The 18,017-nt window shown below is 43.7% G+C and overlaps 2 protein-coding genes across 3 annotated transcripts in view; one reads left to right on the top strand and one right to left on the bottom strand.

The window, feature by feature from the left end:
- Window positions 1-8,027, top strand: part of LOC144492744 (microtubule-associated tyrosine carboxypeptidase 1-like) — a 70,519-nt gene extending 62,492 nt beyond the window's left edge. The window contains 2 exon segments of the mRNA XM_078211124.1: window positions 2,788-2,885; window positions 5,206-8,027. Of these exon segments, the coding sequence (XP_078067250.1) occupies window positions 2,788-2,885; window positions 5,206-5,370 (263 nt within the window). The 3' untranslated portion in view covers window positions 5,371-8,027.
- Window positions 8,028-13,325: 5,298 nt separating this feature from the next.
- The window catches only part of LOC144492743 (endonuclease/exonuclease/phosphatase family domain-containing protein 1-like), a 40,530-nt gene continuing 35,838 nt past the window's right edge, over window positions 13,326-18,017 (bottom strand). For both annotated transcript variants that reach the window (XM_078211122.1, XM_078211123.1), the window contains exons 7-8: window positions 17,280-17,474; window positions 13,326-15,884 (exon numbers count right to left, since the gene is read on the bottom strand). In XM_078211122.1, the coding sequence (XP_078067248.1) occupies window positions 15,769-15,884; window positions 17,280-17,474 (311 nt within the window). In that variant the 3' untranslated portion in view covers window positions 13,326-15,768. The remainder of the gene's footprint in view (window positions 15,885-17,279; window positions 17,475-18,017) is intronic.

Below are 18,017 nucleotides of genomic sequence, written 5' to 3'. Positions count from 1 at the left end.
CTGGGGAATTTCATTCCAGTTAAATAAATAAATCTGGAACAAAAACTAGTATCAGTAATGGTGTCCATGTCGATATTCTAAAAACATATGTGATTAGGCATCTTAATGTATCCACATGTATGTGACTCCAAATCCACTGCATTGTGGTTGACTTTTAATTCCCTTCTGAAATTGTCTAGCAAATCATTCAGTTGTCAAGGAGGTGGTTCATCACCGCTTTCTCAGAACTGATAAATAATGGCAATAAATGATGGCCATACCAGTGATGCTCACATCCCATGAATGAACAGTGAATAAATATACTTTAAGGAACATTTGCATTCTTCAAAAAGGGCAGGTCAGAGGTTACCACTGATGAGAATTTCCCTATTTTGGACATGCCCAGATCAGGTGTAGTAGACCCAGTTGCAGAGTGAAGCACTGTGGACAGGATTGTACGACCGCGCTTGGGCAAGGCCTGTAAAATCCCGCCCAAGGCCAACGGAGAATTCTGTTCCGCGAGCCACACCCACCCCGATTCCGGGGCGGTCACGGTAGTAAAATTCCGGCCTGTATCTCTGCTTCAACCTCAGAAGAGCATCTTCTATTATTCCAATATAGTCCTTGCAGTCATCCTCTCTGTGGCAGACAATGGGTGCAATTTGTGGTCTATTGATGGCCAAGTCACTGAATGCGTTTAAGAAAAAAATACATAGATTTCGAGACATTAAAGAGATCATGGGGTGTGGAGGGAGTGCGGAAGTAAGGTGTTGAGATGGAGGATCAGCCCATGATCACATTGAATGGGGAAGCAGTCTCGATGGGCTGAATGGCCTACTCCTGTTCCTATGTTCCATGTTTCTATGTTCCTCAAGCCTGTCCCACAATACAATGGTCAGAGCATCATGACTAAACATTCAGTTCCACCCTGCCCCCACCCTCTCTGCCCTCAGTCAAGCAAAGAAAAAAAGAGCAGCATCTAATAGCTAGTAGGAGAAACAATACTCTGGAAAATTCCGCTGCAACTTCCTCAGACGATTGAATAATAGTACTGCTATAAACACAGACCATGATTTACTCTCGGGGACCTCTCGGAATGGTGTGACTCAGTGGTGCATTGGCAGAGATTCTGCCAGGCCGACAGGGGTCTTGCACACTGGTTGGAAAACCGGAGGGGTACTCCTGTCGGTGAGTGGAGGAGGCCCAACAGAATCAAATGCCTTTCAGGCACTTAAGTGGCAATCATTGGGCCTTCCCCTTGATTGAGGTCCCCAATGGCAGTCCCACCAGCTGAGGGCTGCCGGTCAATCAGCAACTGGCAGATCCTCATACCCCCAGCACTAGCAGGAGCAGAGACTGCTGGGAGGAATGTGCTCGCCAGAGGACCAGGATCATCATGCATCCAGTCTGAAGGTGAATGTTGGCACAATGGAAATTGCAGGCGGGGGGGGGGGTTGTAAGAGAGTGAGTGACAGAGGCATTAGAGGCTATGGCAGGGGGTGTGGTTTTCGGTGGCTATGCCCCCTGCACAATGCCAAGTTCCAGGTACATGACAGCGAGGGCCTGCCATGCTCTGAAAGGCCACAGGCAAACCCCAGGGAGAGTGGTGGAGTCGGTGGCTTGGGAGCAGAGTTTGTGCAAGGACCAAAGACACTGGGCAAGATCTTCTGAACCCGCTCACCCTCCTTCACCACCCCCCCTCCCCCACCACCCCACTGCATGCTTCCAATAGTGCAGGCAGCTTGCCATTGGCTGCCAGCGGGATCTTCCAGTCCCGCTGATGTCTATGGAATTTTGAGTGGCTCGCCCTTCCCATCACCGGGGAGCCTGCCACAGGGGACTGCCTTCAACGAGTCCGGAAGATTTTGCCAGTGGGAAGGGGCAAAAAATCCAGCCCACTGGCTTTTGTCTTCCCAATACTTAGTTAGAGGAAATTTCTGCTCACCCAGTGCTGAATGCCAGGTAAGCAGTCTGACAATTTAGGGACAGTGGTGTCAGGGGGGTAGAGCTAGGTGTCAATCATATATGTGTGAAAAGTGACCCTCCGTTTTCAGATGATGTTGCCTAGACAAGAAATAGGAGATAGCCCAGGATAAATCCATGGGGGAAACTAGCGGTAACGGTGCAGGAGCTGGAAATGTATCCATTGTCGGTAATTCCTTGTTACAATAGATAAAAATGGAACCAGATGACAGCAATCCTACCAGCTGGATGAACAGTTGGAGGAGAATGATGTGGTCAGTCATGTCAAGGATTGAAACTGAGATCTGTGTGACACCTAGAGACCAGTACTAAAAGTGTGAGTCTCCCTGCAGGTTACACAGCAACAGCTGGCAGTAGGTTACAGGGAGGAGGATGTAGCTGCAGGATTTTAATTGAAATTATAAAAGTAGGAATTACCAGACAATAAAAAATCCACAGCACATCTAGTGCCTCTTCTACTATCCTGGTTGTCCTGTGATACAATCATAATGACGTTACTGATTAATCATAGCCACAAATCTCTATGAATGACAATAGACCCAGACAGGAGGAGCGGAAAACCTCAATGGTGGAGGGCTTTGGTCCAAAGTCACCTTTTTTCCCCAAGCATTGCTACACTCACCAGATGGCATGTGTCAAATTATTCATTTCTGAAAATCTATTTAATTGTTATTTGAATGACTCAATGAACTGATTCTGATATCTCCCCATGTTGTCCTTCATTGAGAGGGGAGTCAATAATTCTTTAAGGTGATGTTGGGGGTGATGGATTGCCATTCACCATGTCCTCCCGGCTGTGCCTCACTCTCTCCTGTTCCTTTGCAGGATGTTTCAGTAAGGACCAAGTGTATTTGGATGGCGTGTTGTTGCTGCTTCGATACAGGAAGAGCATTGATTTCAAGATGCTGGCAGCACTGGGAAAGGTAATCGCATCTAACCTAGTGGGATATGTTTATCTGCTGAAGAAGGAGCTTCTCAGCATGATAACCCAGATGGTTCTGGGTGGCTGGGGTTGAAGTGTGTGACAGGTATTGTGCCTCACAGAACAGGGAACACAAAAACTGATGGTAGGAGCACCAGGGTCTGTCTTTATAAAATTCACCTGAATTTATTGGGTCATTACATCTTTAAACAAGTTATTGACCCTCCAATGTGTGGTGTGCAAAGACCCGCCCCTACAGCCACTCACCCCATTCTCTTCATCAAATGTTGTGACCTATTAACCTCCATCACGAGAAGGGATATTTGTAGGCCACTCTGTTGATTTTTTTGGCTGGCGTTGGGATACTTGACTGAAGATTCTTTTCGAATCTCTCCTCCATTTGACATTACCTTCCTCTGTCCCAGGATTTCTGGTCTACACAGTATGGTTCACATCAGGACATGGAGAGGAGTGGAAAAATCAAATCCAAGCCTTCTCACTTCAGCTTACAGATTCTCACAATTCTCACAGATTGGGAGGGATACTGAGAGTGATTTAGGATTGGGCCCCTACTGGGCCTCTTTTGGTGGGTAGCTGAAAGGCAGAACCTCCAGGAAGCAATCAGCTTATTTCTTTTTAATTCTTGCATGGGATGTGGTAATACCAACATTTTTTACCCATCCCTACTTGCCCTTAGAGAGATGGTGGTGAGCCACATTCTTGAACCAGTCCATCTGGTGTAGGTTGGCCCACAGTGCTGTTTGGGAGAGAGTTCCATTTTCCATCACTAGAACAAGCAGTGAATGATCTAGTCAGTAATGTTGCTTCTACCCTCCCTTAGCAATATACCTACCTCGGGAGATTATTTCCTCCTAGATTTGTGTGATCTTATCTATTGCTTTGAATATAAGTCTTCTGGTCTCTCTGGATGAGCGATTGCCAATTAGTGCTAATTTATGGGGTTTTTTTCCACCTTAAGCTGTATTAATTTTCACATTGAGTCATTTATTTTCGACTCTGTCAGAATTGAGGTTTGGCAGGTGATTAAGTATTGAGACCCTGGGCTTTTACCTCTGGCAATTCACCTAGATGAATTGGAGAACGGCTGTCTGATTGGTAACTAGGTGGAAATGTAAGCTGTAAAGATAACACAAAGAGATAGACATGTTATTGTACAACCAGATGGCAGATAGAGTCTAATGTAGGAAAGTGTGAGGTTTTACACTTTGACCATAAGAATAGAAAAGCAGAATATTTTTTAAAATATATGAAACTTGTAAATGTTGATTTCAGAGAGACTTGGATGTAGCTCCACTCACCCGCGTGCTCACCATAACCTTTAATCCTTTACTGTTCAAAAATTTATTTATCCTTGCCTTAAAAACATTCAATGAGTCCAAAGATGTGCGGGTTAAGTTGATTGGCCATGCTAAAAAAAATTGCCCCTCAATGTCCTGAGATGCATAGGTTAGAGGGATTAGCGGGTAAATATATAGGGATATGGGGGTGAGGCCTGGGTGGGATTGTGGTCGGTGCAGACTCGATGGGCCAAATGGCCTCTTTCTGCACTGTAGGGTTTCTATGATTCTATACTCGTACAAGGAACACAAAAAATTAGTATGCAGGTACAGCAAGTATATAGGAAGGCCTTTATCACAATGGGATTGGAGTACAAGAATAGAGAAATCTTGCTACAATTGAACAGGGTTTTTGTGGGATTACAGGTAGAATACAGCACATAATTTTGGTTTCCAAATTGAAGGAAAGATCAACTTGCTTTATAGGCGGAAGAGCACACATTCACTAGATTGGTTCCTGGGAGGTGATGAAAAGCTGAATGAGTTGGGTCTATGCTCCCTGGAGTTTAGAAGAATGGGTGCTGATCTCTTTGAAACAAAGGGGCTCAACGGCGTAGACATTGAGAAGTTGTTTCTTGGCTGGGGAATCCAGAACATTGGGGAACAATCTCAAGATAAGGGGCCAATCATTTAGGACTGAGATGAGGAGAAATTTCTTCTCTCAAAGGGTGGTGAAGCTATGGAATTTGCACCACCAGAGGGTTGTGGATACTCTATCGCTGAATATATATAAGGCTGAGATAGACAGTCCTAAACCCTTGGATTCCCTCCCTAAACCTCTCCACTTCTCTCTCCTCCCAACATGTGAATTGGGGCCAAATTGTTCCTGTTAACACTTTCGTGAAGCACTTGGGACATTTTACTACATGAGCGTGCTATATGAATGTCAGTGGTCTTGCTATTTATATCATCTGTCTGACTGGTCATTCAATAATATTTTCCCTCTCCCCCACCTTGTTCCAGGTGTCATTCGAAGATGTAGAGCACTTGAAGAAATGCGCCATTCTGCAAAACACGCGCATCCCACACTTCATGCGAGATCAGGCCCGTTACCTGGAGCAATTGCACCACATCACCGCAGTCAATGGACTGACAGACGAAGAGCTGCTGAGGCTTATCCCCAAGTAAATAGTGGCAGGAATGGAGGCATCTGGGATGGAGAAGCGAGCTTCTCAATGGCTTTCCGTTCAGTTTGTCTTTTGAACACACTGCGTCGCTGCAGCACATATATACACACACACACACACACACACACAAAGGCACAGTGGCCTTAAATTTTTCTGGCGATGCATTTGAGCATCGATGGACATTTATATGAAAAATTGCGGAATTGTTTCTATGGAAGCTAAAGCCTGGTGCTGCAGCTTCACTCTCTGACCTCTGTCCTGTGTGCCACGCATTTCCTATTTAAACTTGTATTTATTGTTTGCAAAGGTACTGCTTTTTTAAAAAAAAAATTTAACTTCTTGCTGGCAAAGAGAGGGGGTCGGGAAGAGTGAAACAAAAAAAATTAACATTTCTGTCAGCATTGTCCACGTGCATTATATCTGATTGTGACAGGGCTTTGCCCTGTCTGAGTAAAGACATGATGCTGGTTAGGACCTTGATTTGTAGAGTCATTACAGTCAATAAGAGGCCATTTGGCCCATCAATTTCATGCCAGCTCTCAGTAGAGCAAGCCAGTCTTCTGCCAGAGCCATTGAGTCTTTAAATCAGATCTGCATCTGTAGTTTTGAAAACACTTCAGGCTGAAATGAAATTTAAAAATAAAAGCAGAAAAGGCTGGAAGTCACTTAGGTAGTGTCACAAATTGTGAGGTGGATAGTAGGAGACAGACTGATGAATTGAGCAGATGTGTGGCAGGTGCAATTTAATGCGGAGAAGGGTCAAGTTAGAAGAATAAGAAAGAATTAACAAAATGGTACACTTTTAAAGGAGAGCTAGACCTGGGGATGTGCATACCCAAATCTTTGAAAATCACAGGACAAGTTGAGAAGGCTGTTAAGAAACAGACGGGATCTTGGCTTTATTCGCAGAGGAATAGAGTACAAAAGCAAGGGAGTTATGCCAAACCTTTATAGTTCAAACCTGGGCACCACACATTCAGAAGGATATCATGCACTTAAAAAGGGTGCTGAAGAGATTTGCAAGAATGGTACTAGGGACAAGTAGCTAGGTTGTTCTCCATAAAGCAAAAGAAGTTATGAGCAGGATAGACGTGCTCAATATCATGAAGCATTTTGATAGAGTAAATAATGTGAAACTGTTTACAGTACCAAAATGATCAATTTACCAGAGGCAGCATGAGGAACTGTCAAGTTGCTGTGATCTGGAATACACTGCTTGAAATGTTGGTAGAGGTAGGCTCGATGATGTAATTCAAATGCTAATTGTATGGATACAAGGGAAGAAAATTGTGTAGTCCTATGGGAAAAGTTCAGAGGAGTGAGGTTTATTGGGCAGTTCTATTAAAGTGCCCGTACAGGCACAAGGGGATGAATGGCCTCCTTCTGTGCCATATCATTCCATGAATGTGAGTTTTTGCAAATCCGGGCAGGACCAGATTAGGATCACAGTCACAGACTTCTAATGATTGTTGATGAAAGTGAGCTGAAGATTTTTAGCAGCCTTTCAATGAAGGCCGTCATATTTAACATGAAAAAGGAACTGGGAATAAAATTGGCTGTTTTAAAGTTAAGACTACTGATGCACAATTTCAGTTAAATATCTTTGAGTGTATGGCTTACAGCTTTTGAGTCCAGAACTGGATGGGCGATAACTCAAATAGTCATTGATGCTCACAAAGCATTGTAATGTTGCTATCCAAGCACTCCACTCTTTATTGATGCAATCACGGTAGAGGTCCGGTGGTTGGGTGTGATATTTGTCTCTTGTGACATGGATGCAGAGGTCCTTGTATTTGCTCTACATCCCCAGTTCAGCATTTGCCTTGGGGGTCCCCATCCATCCCTGTGTGATGGGTTCCTTTTGCGTCCACCCAGCTGGTGGTGGTGGTGTGGGAGCCCTGATTGTGAGTTGCACAAACCCTAACCTGACCAGTGATGTGTTTGGTCAAGAACTGAGCCTGCCTGCACTGGCCAGAGACTGCCAGCTGGTTGTGTGGGAGTGGATGCATTCAGGGCTTCTAATTGCACAGCCAATGGCTGCTGCTCTTTAAAATTGATGTTGAACAACATGCCAGTGCCCTGAGATTCGTTCTGACATCTCATAAAGAGAGAGGATAAGATGACCGCTTTAACATCTGGGCTTCACAGCAGGCTGCCAACCCTCCAAGGTTAGTCCTGCAATCTCCAGGAATTGAAGTTTAAACTCCAGGACTCTGAGGCAAACAACTTTGAGAAAACTCACTGTCAATAAAATAATTGTGTGGCATTCTTTTCATTTTCTTTTGAACATTTTCACCTATGAGGCTACAGAACCATGGAAAATTAAGGCAAGTAACAGCTGTTTGAGTGGGCTGGATGATTGGAGTTGGGAGGCCTTGTGATTACATTTCCAGCAATACATCCAACCAGAGTTGACAAGCCTGGCTTTACAGGCAATGAAACCCTACATCCTTGCTTAGGATTTCTAGGCAACTGGATAAGAAGAATGTATTGAATACAGTCGGAAAGCAACATATAATGTCGCAATGAAGGAATACTCTCCAGGTTTTGTTGCCAATTTTACCTGCAGCATTGCAACAAATGGAAATGATAAAAGTTTTTTAAATGATGTCAGGAGTTCTGTATTGTGTAGCGTTTAATAAATTTGAATTGACTGAGAGGTCCAATGACGTCCCTTTATTAACGGCATCACACATTTATGACTTTGTAACAAGACACTAAGGCCGGAGTTTCTGTCTGTTCATGTCAGTTTTGCTGAAGGCGCATCCTGGCGCTTTGTGGTGGATTCAATGGGAAATCCCATTGACAGCGATGGGACCAGAAGATCCTGCCACTGGTGAATGGTGCACCATCTCCCACTGCAATAAACACGCCGCCAGGAGGCCAGAAAATTCCCCACCCCCACCCCCACGTATAGCTCCTGTAGTTGAATATTGATTGTACTTAAAACCATAGGGTGGAATTTTCTTGACGGCGTGTTTCACACCGATGTGTGGTGTCATGGAGAATTGAGTGGAAAATTCCGATCGGGCCTTCATCTGAATCCCATTAGCAGGATGCAAATTAATTTCACGCCAGCCTCCAGTGGGGTTTTCCAACCCGTCATGGCAGGCATCATGACAGAAGATCCAGCAGGAAACTCATGTTGGTGTGAAACTGATTACTAGTCCTCCTGCCATATTCTACTCCCACCAGAGAACCCGTCGGCGTGGGATTGGGAGAATTCCACCCATAATTTCATTTGTTATTATTTAAAAAGAGGGCAATTATTATATACTTTAAATTGTATTAAACTTTGGGACTCAGGACTCCAGCAAAATGGTGTGCTGCCCTTTCATAAGAACATACAAAATAGAAGCAGGGGTAGGCCATTCAGCCCTTCGAGCCTGCTCGCCATTCAATGAGACCATGGCTAATCCACGTCAACATAATTTTCCTGCACTATCCCTATATCCCTTGATATTTTCGATATGTTGAAGTCTATCAATCTCAGTCTTGAACAGACTCAATGACTGGGCCTCCACAGCCTTCTAGGATAGATAATTCCAAAGATTCACCATTCCCTGAGTGAAGAAATTCCTCCTCATCTGAGTCCTAACTGATCTGTCCCTTAAATTGAGACTGTGTCCCTTGGTTCTGAACCCCTCATCCAGGGGAACCATTAATCTCAGGGATCTGGATTTGAAAGCTTTCCTTTCTCTGAAATGAGTTTGCTGCAGGCTCCAACCAATGTGCATGAGTCAGTGGCACCAAAATGTCCATGGACAGAGTTCTTTATTCCCTTCTGGAGGGTTTGTGGGCAGAGGGCGAGTGTATTTCTTCGGGTGGCCTTCCTTCCGCTTTCCCACTTTTCCCAATCCCTCTGCAATTTTATGCTTGGATGGGGAGGTCTAGGCCGGCTGACCTGCCCTTGCCCCAATTATTGATCACTTGAGGGTTGTTTCCTGCCAAGGCTAACTTTTCAGCCTAGAGGGTAGAGTTCCAGTCGTGGGAGAAGCCTGAAAATAAACCAGGCTCAGGCCGGGACAGGGGGCTTCCACCAGCAGCCTAATTTTAACACTGTGTGCACCACTCCCCCCCCCACATCAGGTCCGGCCCCTGCAGATCCTCCTTCCCCTCAATCAGAAATTGCAAGTGCAGATTCTGATTTGGTCCTCTACCTCAAGATTCCCTGTGTCTGTATCAGGTCCCATGGCATTATTGGAAGCGGAGAATTCTTCCTGTTGTCCTGGTTAACATTTATCTCTGAGCACACATATCTAATAACAGATGATTTGGTCTTTTACCATGATACTGGTTGTGGGAGTTTACTGTGAACAAATTATGATTTTCTATGTTACAACAGTGGCTACATTTTTTAAAGCATTTTATTGGTTGTAAAATGCTCTGGGATGTCCCGGGTATATGAAATGCACTACTTAAATCCTAAATATAATTTTCACCATACCATTTTGTCCTTTTAAGCACATCACTGTTCTTCCAAGTGCTCAATGATTCAGGAAAACTGTTGGAAAACTGAATTAGAACACGTCACAAATTACTTTGGACCAACTGATAATAATAACAAGCAAAACAAGAATTGGCAATGGTGATGTTTTAAAGCAGTAATGAGAGTGATGTGAATTCAATAATTGCTTCCTGATGAAATCGATGTCCGTAAGATAATTTACCAGTGAGTTATGATTGTTTTTATGACATATCAGAGTTGACCATGTGAAAAAGCCTGTTAGAGGAGGCTTTCCACATTGGCTCACACTAGATGTGGTGAAGTGTCATGTCAACAAGACAGTGCATTGACCTTCCCAAGACTCGGCAAGCCCTGACACATCATTTCCTCCTTGTTTCTTGGTATTTGAAGAAATTAAACATATGTTCTGAAAACTTTTTCTATGTATGATTATAACAATTTGCTATTGCTGTGATATCCATGCAGAATGCCAATCAGTTTCTATTTGAAGTGAGAATTTCCTTAAATTCTTTTGCCATCGTAATTAGAAGGTTATAGGTTAAAGTTCCACTCCAGAAACAACAGCACGTAATTGAGGTTGACACTTCAGTGCAGTACTGAAGGAGTGCTGCACCATCAAATGAACCAAAGAATCCATGCAAGGCGGAAGGATGCCATTTGACCCATCAGGTCTGCATTGGCTCTCTGAAAGAGCATCGCACTCAGGCCCACCCCTGCCCTATCCCCATGCATCTACCATGGCCAGTTCACCTAACCTGCACATATTTGGACTGTGGGAGGAAACCTGAGCACCCAGAGGAAACACGTGGCGAATGTACAAACTCCACAGTCGCTCGAGACCAGAATCACACCTGGGTTCCTGGCGCTGTGAGGCAGCAATACTAATCACTGTTCCACTGTGCTGTATTTTGGATGAGACATTTAACACAGGAATACCATCTGCTCTCTCAGGTGTATGTGAAAGATCCCATTAAACTATTTTGGAGTAAAACTGCGAAGTTCTGAGAGAAGACAGGTCTTAAAAAGCTAGAGGCTGAGAAGAAATCACAATAAGCAGAAAATGCTTGAAATGCTTGGAAGGTGCAGGCAGCAACTCTGGAAAGGGAAAGAGTCATGTGGTGTCAGGTTATTAGAACTGGGAAACGTTACAGATGTAAGAAACAATACAAAGATAGGGAAAGCGGGGAGGTGTTGAAAGAACAAATTTGGAAGCTTGTGATAGGATGAAGGGTAAGAAGAGATTAATAGCAGAAATTTCTGGTCCCCGTTGGCGAGATTTACGGGTACTACTGAAGTCAATGGACTTTTGGCTGACTCGTTGCATCTATGGCAGGACCTGGTGCCCCAGGGCCAGAAAATCCAAGGCCAAATGACAAGAGGGATGATAACACAAGGCAAAAAGGGATAGATCTAGAAGATTGGTAAATAGCAACAGAGAATCATTACCAGCACCTATTGTGCAGAAAAATGGGAACACTGATTATGATCTCAAAGTTGAGTCCAGAAGGCTGTAAAGAGCCAAACTGAAAGATTGAGGTACTGTTCAACAGTTTCCATTGAGCTTCATTGAAACAATGTGGGGAGTGAGGACAGAGAGGTCAGAGTGGGATGGAGCACTAAAATGACAGGTGACCAAAAGATTAGGGTCACATTTGTGGACTGAATGGATGTGTCCCAGCACGCGATCACCCAAATTGTGTTTGGTCTCCGCAATGTAAAGGAGAGAGCGTTGTGTGGAGCAAATACAGGCAGCTGGCTCACAACATATTCAATGCTGAGTTGGATCAATTTTTGATTGAAATGAGAGCTAAAGGTTTATGGAGGATGGACTGGAAAGTGGAGTTGTGGCCACAATCAGATTAGCCATGGTCTTATCAAATGGTGGAGCAGGCTCAAGGGACCGAATGACCTACTCCTACATCTTATGATCTTGTACGAGTTTGATGGTGGTGTGATGCTGGAAGTGGCAGAAATGGTGGTGGGTGATTTTTTTGAATATGGAAGCTTGAAAACTGATTGGGTCGAGGGCTCTGTCAAATGCAGTGAAGGGGAATCCTTGGTAACGTAAGGGAAGAAAGCACTCGTGCGAAAAGTGGCATAAAATATAATCAGACTATTTAGTGACTCCAGCCAGGAACGTAGAAGTAGAAACTGAGCTTCAACTTTGGCAAGCCTTGAGGGAGACTAGAGATCAGATGAAACATCCCTCAACAAGAGAAGTGAATAAGTGGCTCTGAATCACAGCAAAGGAGTTTGACACTTAAAAGTAAGTTGGATAAATGGCTGATTCCCTTGACAGGGATGTGTGAAATTCTCCTCATTGGACACAGATCCCTGCAGCAGGGTTGTCTGCAGAGGAACGCAGTCCAAAGATGAACATTGGAAAAATGTTGATTAAGTATCCTGGAGCTTTTTATTCACTATTAGAACCATAGAATCCCTATGGTGCAGAAAGAGGCCATTTAGTCCATCAAGACTGCTCCGACTCTCCGAAAGAGCATCCCACACACGCCCTCCCCTTCACCCTATCGCTGTAAACCCGTATATTTACCATGGCTAATCCACCAAACCTACACATCATTGGAGTATGGGAGGAAACTGGGAGACCCAGACGAAACCTACACAGACCTGGGGAGAATGTGCAAACTCCACAGTCACCCAATGTCAGAATCGAACCTGGGTCCCTGGTGCTGTGAGGCAGTTGTACTAACACTGTGCCACTATTATGAAGAGCTTTTCCTTAGGGCTGCCTTGTGAGGCATACAATCCATGGACTGACTCAACCTCAATGAACTCTTTCACCCTGGCCTGTTCGGCACTTTGAGTATTGACATTAACATTTTGTTCGTGAGGTTCATTTGGTTGTTTGACCCACTTATGGTTGCCAACTCTGGTTAAACAGCTTCTTGGAAATGTCATCACATGATCTCATCAGCAATCGCCCGCCCATCTCCAGCACTCCTGCAACTAACCAAATATTCAAAAGAAAATATTTAAAACTACAAAAGCAATACAATCCAGCTTTGTTCACTTCAGTGTCCATGAGATTTGTCTTTAACTTCTGGCGTGTTCACAACAATCTTGGTGGGCGGGCAACCCAAGATCATCTTCATGATCGTGCCACAAAGATTCTGCTTCGGTAGCCAACAGATCGGATAGGTACAGGTTAAAGGTAGACTGCTTGTCTGCCTGTTGAAGGAGCTGGCTTGATTTGTTCTATTAATAAGCTAATGGAACAAATTCTCTCTGGATGCTGGACCTGTAACCGACTTGTGTGGGTCATCATGTGTCTCATTTCTCCGTAAATCTTTGTTGTGATGATCTGTTCTTAAGGTTGACTGAGAAGTGGTGGAAGTGGGGAAACAGGATTTGCACGCTGAGCTCTCTCTTGCTGACCTGCAATGACTTATTTGATCGCACAAGAGAATAATGCACAATAATCCCAGTGAGAGTGGAAACAAAGAATGACCAGATCACATAATCATTTCAAATCATTGTGGTGATTTTAATTCTGGCACAAGTGAAAGAAACAGTAGTTAATACCGATGAAACAACCTGCCTCACCACCTCACCACAAACATGATTGCAAAAAAAGTACACAACTTCAAATAACTTAACAAAACAATATGCTAGGAACAAATGAGTTACATTAACTCAATATTAGAATCGACTTTTTATCTGTGATTAACTAGAGCACGAGTTTAAATCTTCTGTCTGTGGAATAGTGGAATGCTCATTGTGTTTTGACAGACTTGTGGAAAAGGTGAACTGTTTTCTAATGCCACACAGCAGCAAGTGACCACTTGAAGATTTTTTTTCTTTTCTCCTCCTGGTTCCTGCCCACTCCCCAACCTCCACCTTCTTTGAAAATGTTGAGTTCCTGCTAGGACACAATTCAATGGATGACAACCAGAGATCATTGGCTTTGCCGAGCGGACATTCTTAGTTATTTATTCGGAGAGGCTGTAAATCATAGATGTGTCCTCAGCCAATAGCTACAGTTGCACTTCCAGAAACAGTCATGGATTTGCAATGAACAGCAGGAACCTAGCCTATAGGTATCCGCACCTCAACCCTGGTCACCATTTTAATTCATTTGTCAATTTCACTGAGGCTGTGTTGACATTTCTGCATCCATGTCAAAAGATGTTGAGCCTAACCCCAGTGGCTCATTCCATAAATTCACTGCTGAAGGGATATGGACATTGTAAACATGACCGGTTCTCTGATATATATTGAAATTTATAGAGTTTATTGATCTCAGTCAGGGCATGTGTTGGATTCTACAGTTCTTCCTAGTATCTTGGGCTTTTAAAAAATTCTTTCATGGGATGTGGGCGTCTCTGGCTGGGCCAGCATTTATTGCCCATCCCTAATTGTCCTTGAAGGGGCAGTTAAAAGTCAACCACATTGCTGTGGATCTGGAATCACATGTAGGCCAGATCAGGTAAGGATGGCAGATTTACTTCCCTAAAGGACATAAGTGAACCAGATGATTTTTACGACAATTGACAATGATTTCGTGGTCATCACTAGACTTTTAATTCCAGATTTATTTTGACTATCTACTGTGGTGGGATTCAGACCCAGAGCGTTGCCCTGGATCTCTGGATTACAAGCCCAGTGAAAATACCACTGCGCTACCGCCTTAGGTTCCTGATTGTGATCATTCTCCAGCAACCTCTGGAGGATGTTAAGTAAAGCGTTGATGTCCACAGACCCATCCATCCCAAACATACTTTCATGGGCAGTCTCGTTGATGGAGAATGACCATTTGAGTTGGGTACCAGAGAGCTGTCAATATTTTGTGATACCGCAGCACAGCACCAGTCAGTGCTTTCGGTTGAGAAGAGGAAAAAAATAAGTATTCCATTGACAAAAAGAATCTGAAGAATTAAATGTGTACTTTCTTCAAGAATTGTTGCCTGGCTAATCAGTTTTATGAGCAAGGAGGAAGGAATGCCAAAAGATTGTGTCAAACACAGAACAAAAGCAAAATACTGCAGATGTGGAAATCTGAAAAAGAAACAGAAAATGTTGGAAATACTCAGCAGGTCAGGCAACATCTATGGAGAGAAAAACAGTAAATGTTTTTGGGGCAGTGATGAATCTTGAAGGGAGGTGTTAAGCACCACTTGGAGGGAGCACTGAGGGCAGAAAGGGCATCGTATGTACTCTGGGCTACAACATTTTGCTTCTGTTTTTCTTTGATAAAGAACCAATGACATTGTTAAAAATAGGAATGACTGACAAGATTGGACTAACGTGGAAGTTGCACATTGTGGAATGTCGATCTGAATTAGAAAGTCTATTATCATCTGTTAAGGTCAGTAAGCTATGGTAATCTCTGAGGTAAGAAGTACTAGGGATGTGATTCCACTCTTGATATCCAAGGGCTGCTGAGATTCTGTTGGATCACTCCAAGTATGCCTGTCCAGGAGCATAAAGGCAGCAAGTGGGGAATAAAAAGTAAAAGCAAAATATTGAGGATACCGGAAATCTGAAACAAAAATAGAAAATGCTGGAAAAACACAGCAGGTCCGGCAGCATCTGAGGAGCAAGAGAAACAAAGCTAATATTTTAACAGAACGAATAGAATCCAAGTCTGATCCATTTCAGATCTGGTCAGCTTCCAACTAGATTTCAACCAGATCATGATGACACATGTTTCAAATTCAACATCTTCCATATCCAGGGGGAGATGTGAGGATCCTGAGCTACATGTGTTTCCCAAAGGTTATCTGCTGGTATCTGAATTAGAAGATTCACTTGGTCTCGTAAGTTAATGAAGGACCCTACACCATTGCTGAATTATCTTATTAGATTGGAAACAGACTAAACAACAAATGGTTTAAAATAGTCATGGTGGCTCATTTTCTTTGTCATTCTTAAAGCCGATTCAGTGCAGAACAATTTTTCCCTGGTTTGCCCCTAATCAATGAAGAACTCCATCCAAACCGGGCAGTGCTGCGACACGATTCCTCCCCATTTCCAGCCATTGGGAATCCAGGGACTGCTGAGACCCTGTCGAACCACTCCCCATCTCCCTGTGAAGAACAGAGACAAAAAGGAGAGAAGTCTTCAACAGGCTGCAAGGGTGGGAGAATTGACAGAGCCGACACATTCAAGGACGGCATCACAAAATCTAAAACCAAACTCAGAATAAAAAGGATTTTAGTTTAAATGACCTTAATGAATCACATGTTTCCTGGCTTAACAATACTCATTGCCTTGGTGCACTGAAGCATAGAAAACAAGAAAGTTAAAGGTTGAACTTCTTGGACTCAAAAGGAGCAACAGTTGCTGTTGTCTCTTCACACTCATTTGTTGGAGAAAACTGTGAAATGGCAGAAAAGATTTTCAGGCTGATTAACAGTCTGGCAAACTGTGGCCTGAATGTTCCTTCCTTGAGCGCAACCCCCTTTATACCAGTTGAGAGAATGATTAGTCCTGCACTATGAGAAAGAGTTAGGGGCTCCTACAACCCAAACAATCGGACTATTGGGGAGAGTTTGGTGGAGGTAGTGCGGAGAGCTACAGAGGGCATCCACATCTACTAGACACGAGCCTCCTATTAAATGTTAGTTCAGAATTTTGAGCTAGAGATGTGGGTTTGGATTTTGGAATGGTTCAGGTTAGGAGTGGGAATTGGAGGTGGCTGATCATGTAATTTGGTGCCAAAGTGGTGTGCAGCCAGTTTAGGCCTAATATTGGAAATGATGGGTTTATTAAGGCCTTGTTCTATTTGTCGACTAGAATTTTCAGTTGGCTATGCAGGTAGTTTGCACTATCCTGGGTAGGGTGGAGTCAGGGCGAGAGTGAGGGAGGATGCACAAAAGATAGAGACCTCCCACCCCACTTCCGGCCAGACCAATAATGGCTGATGGGAAACAGCTGCAGCCACTAGGATCATGATCAGCTATGGCATTTTTAAAAATGAAAACAATCTCACTGCCACTAATCCCACACTGTATCCATGTTTAGAGCATTTACTTGGCTGGAGCTTTGCATATTACAGTGGGCATGCAGGATTGTGACCCAGTGCCAGTGGCCATTCCCGATCCCTGACTCCTGGTTAAAAATCCCATCCCCCTGCTCTGTGGTCACCAAGGCTAACTAGAGCAGAGTTCAAAACATCTCTGCTTTCTCATTTAGTGGTGGATATGTTGCCACATCACCAAAGGCATGTCAAGACAACAATGGGGACATACAATAGGGTCAGAGATGGAGAAGGGGAAATGACTGAGATTCTTGCACCTAACTAACCAGAATTGGAAGGCCATGATACAATGGTATCATTGTTTCACCAAATGAGATGACCTGAGGTATGTTCACCATCTGCACAATATCTCACCAGATACAGATACTTTAATAAGAGGCCATTTGGTGGAAAATATAATTTGCTCCTTCTGAGGAAGGGGGGGTTGTGATATTTCTCCTACCTGTGTAAGCGGCCTGAAGATGCTGGTTCCACCAGATGTTGTCTTGAGCAACGTCACCATTCTTGTTCCTGCAGCTGATGTTGGTGAATACATCACCAGGAACACAGTGCTGGAAGTGGTTTTCTCTCAATATATTGAACTCAATGGCATCAGGTTGCAAACCAAAGTGCCCCAAAATGACGAGCTGCTTCTGGTCTGAAAGACAGAAGAAAAGTGATTCTCCTTCAGCTCAGTAATTGAATCCAATCAGGAGCACCAGTCAAAGGTTAATTTTTTTGCATCTTCTATTTAAATCTTCTCAAGGCATCAAAGTGTGAAAGGGAGGCCATTCAGTCCATTGTGATTGATCTCTCCAAGAGAGCTTTCCAATGGATTACACCCCCCCGACTCTGCGCATTTTTCCCCTTCAAGTATTTATCCAATTCGATTTCGGAAGTTCCTGTTGAATCTGCTTTCCGAATCCTTTCAGACAGTGCATTCCTGAGCTTGCTGTTTAATAAAGAAATTCTACTCATGTCCCCTGCAATTCTTTTGTCAATTAACTTAAATTTTGAACCTTTGTTTTGTGAAGTATGCGATTGTGGACTCTTCGAGCCCTTCTCTGGCGAAGGGTCATCGAGACTCGAAACGTTGGCTCTATTCTCTCCCCACAGATGTTGTCAGACCTGCTGAGATTTTCCAGCATTTTCTGTTTTTGTTTCAGATTCCAGCATCCGCAGTATTTTGCTTTTATTTTAA

This window comes from Mustelus asterias, chromosome 4 (assembly GCF_964213995.1).
Source record: "Mustelus asterias chromosome 4, sMusAst1.hap1.1, whole genome shotgun sequence".
NCBI lineage: Eukaryota > Metazoa > Chordata > Chondrichthyes > Carcharhiniformes > Triakidae > Mustelus > Mustelus asterias.
Note: the sequence above shows the minus strand (reverse complement) of the source record. Positions and strands in the feature narration are given on the sequence as shown.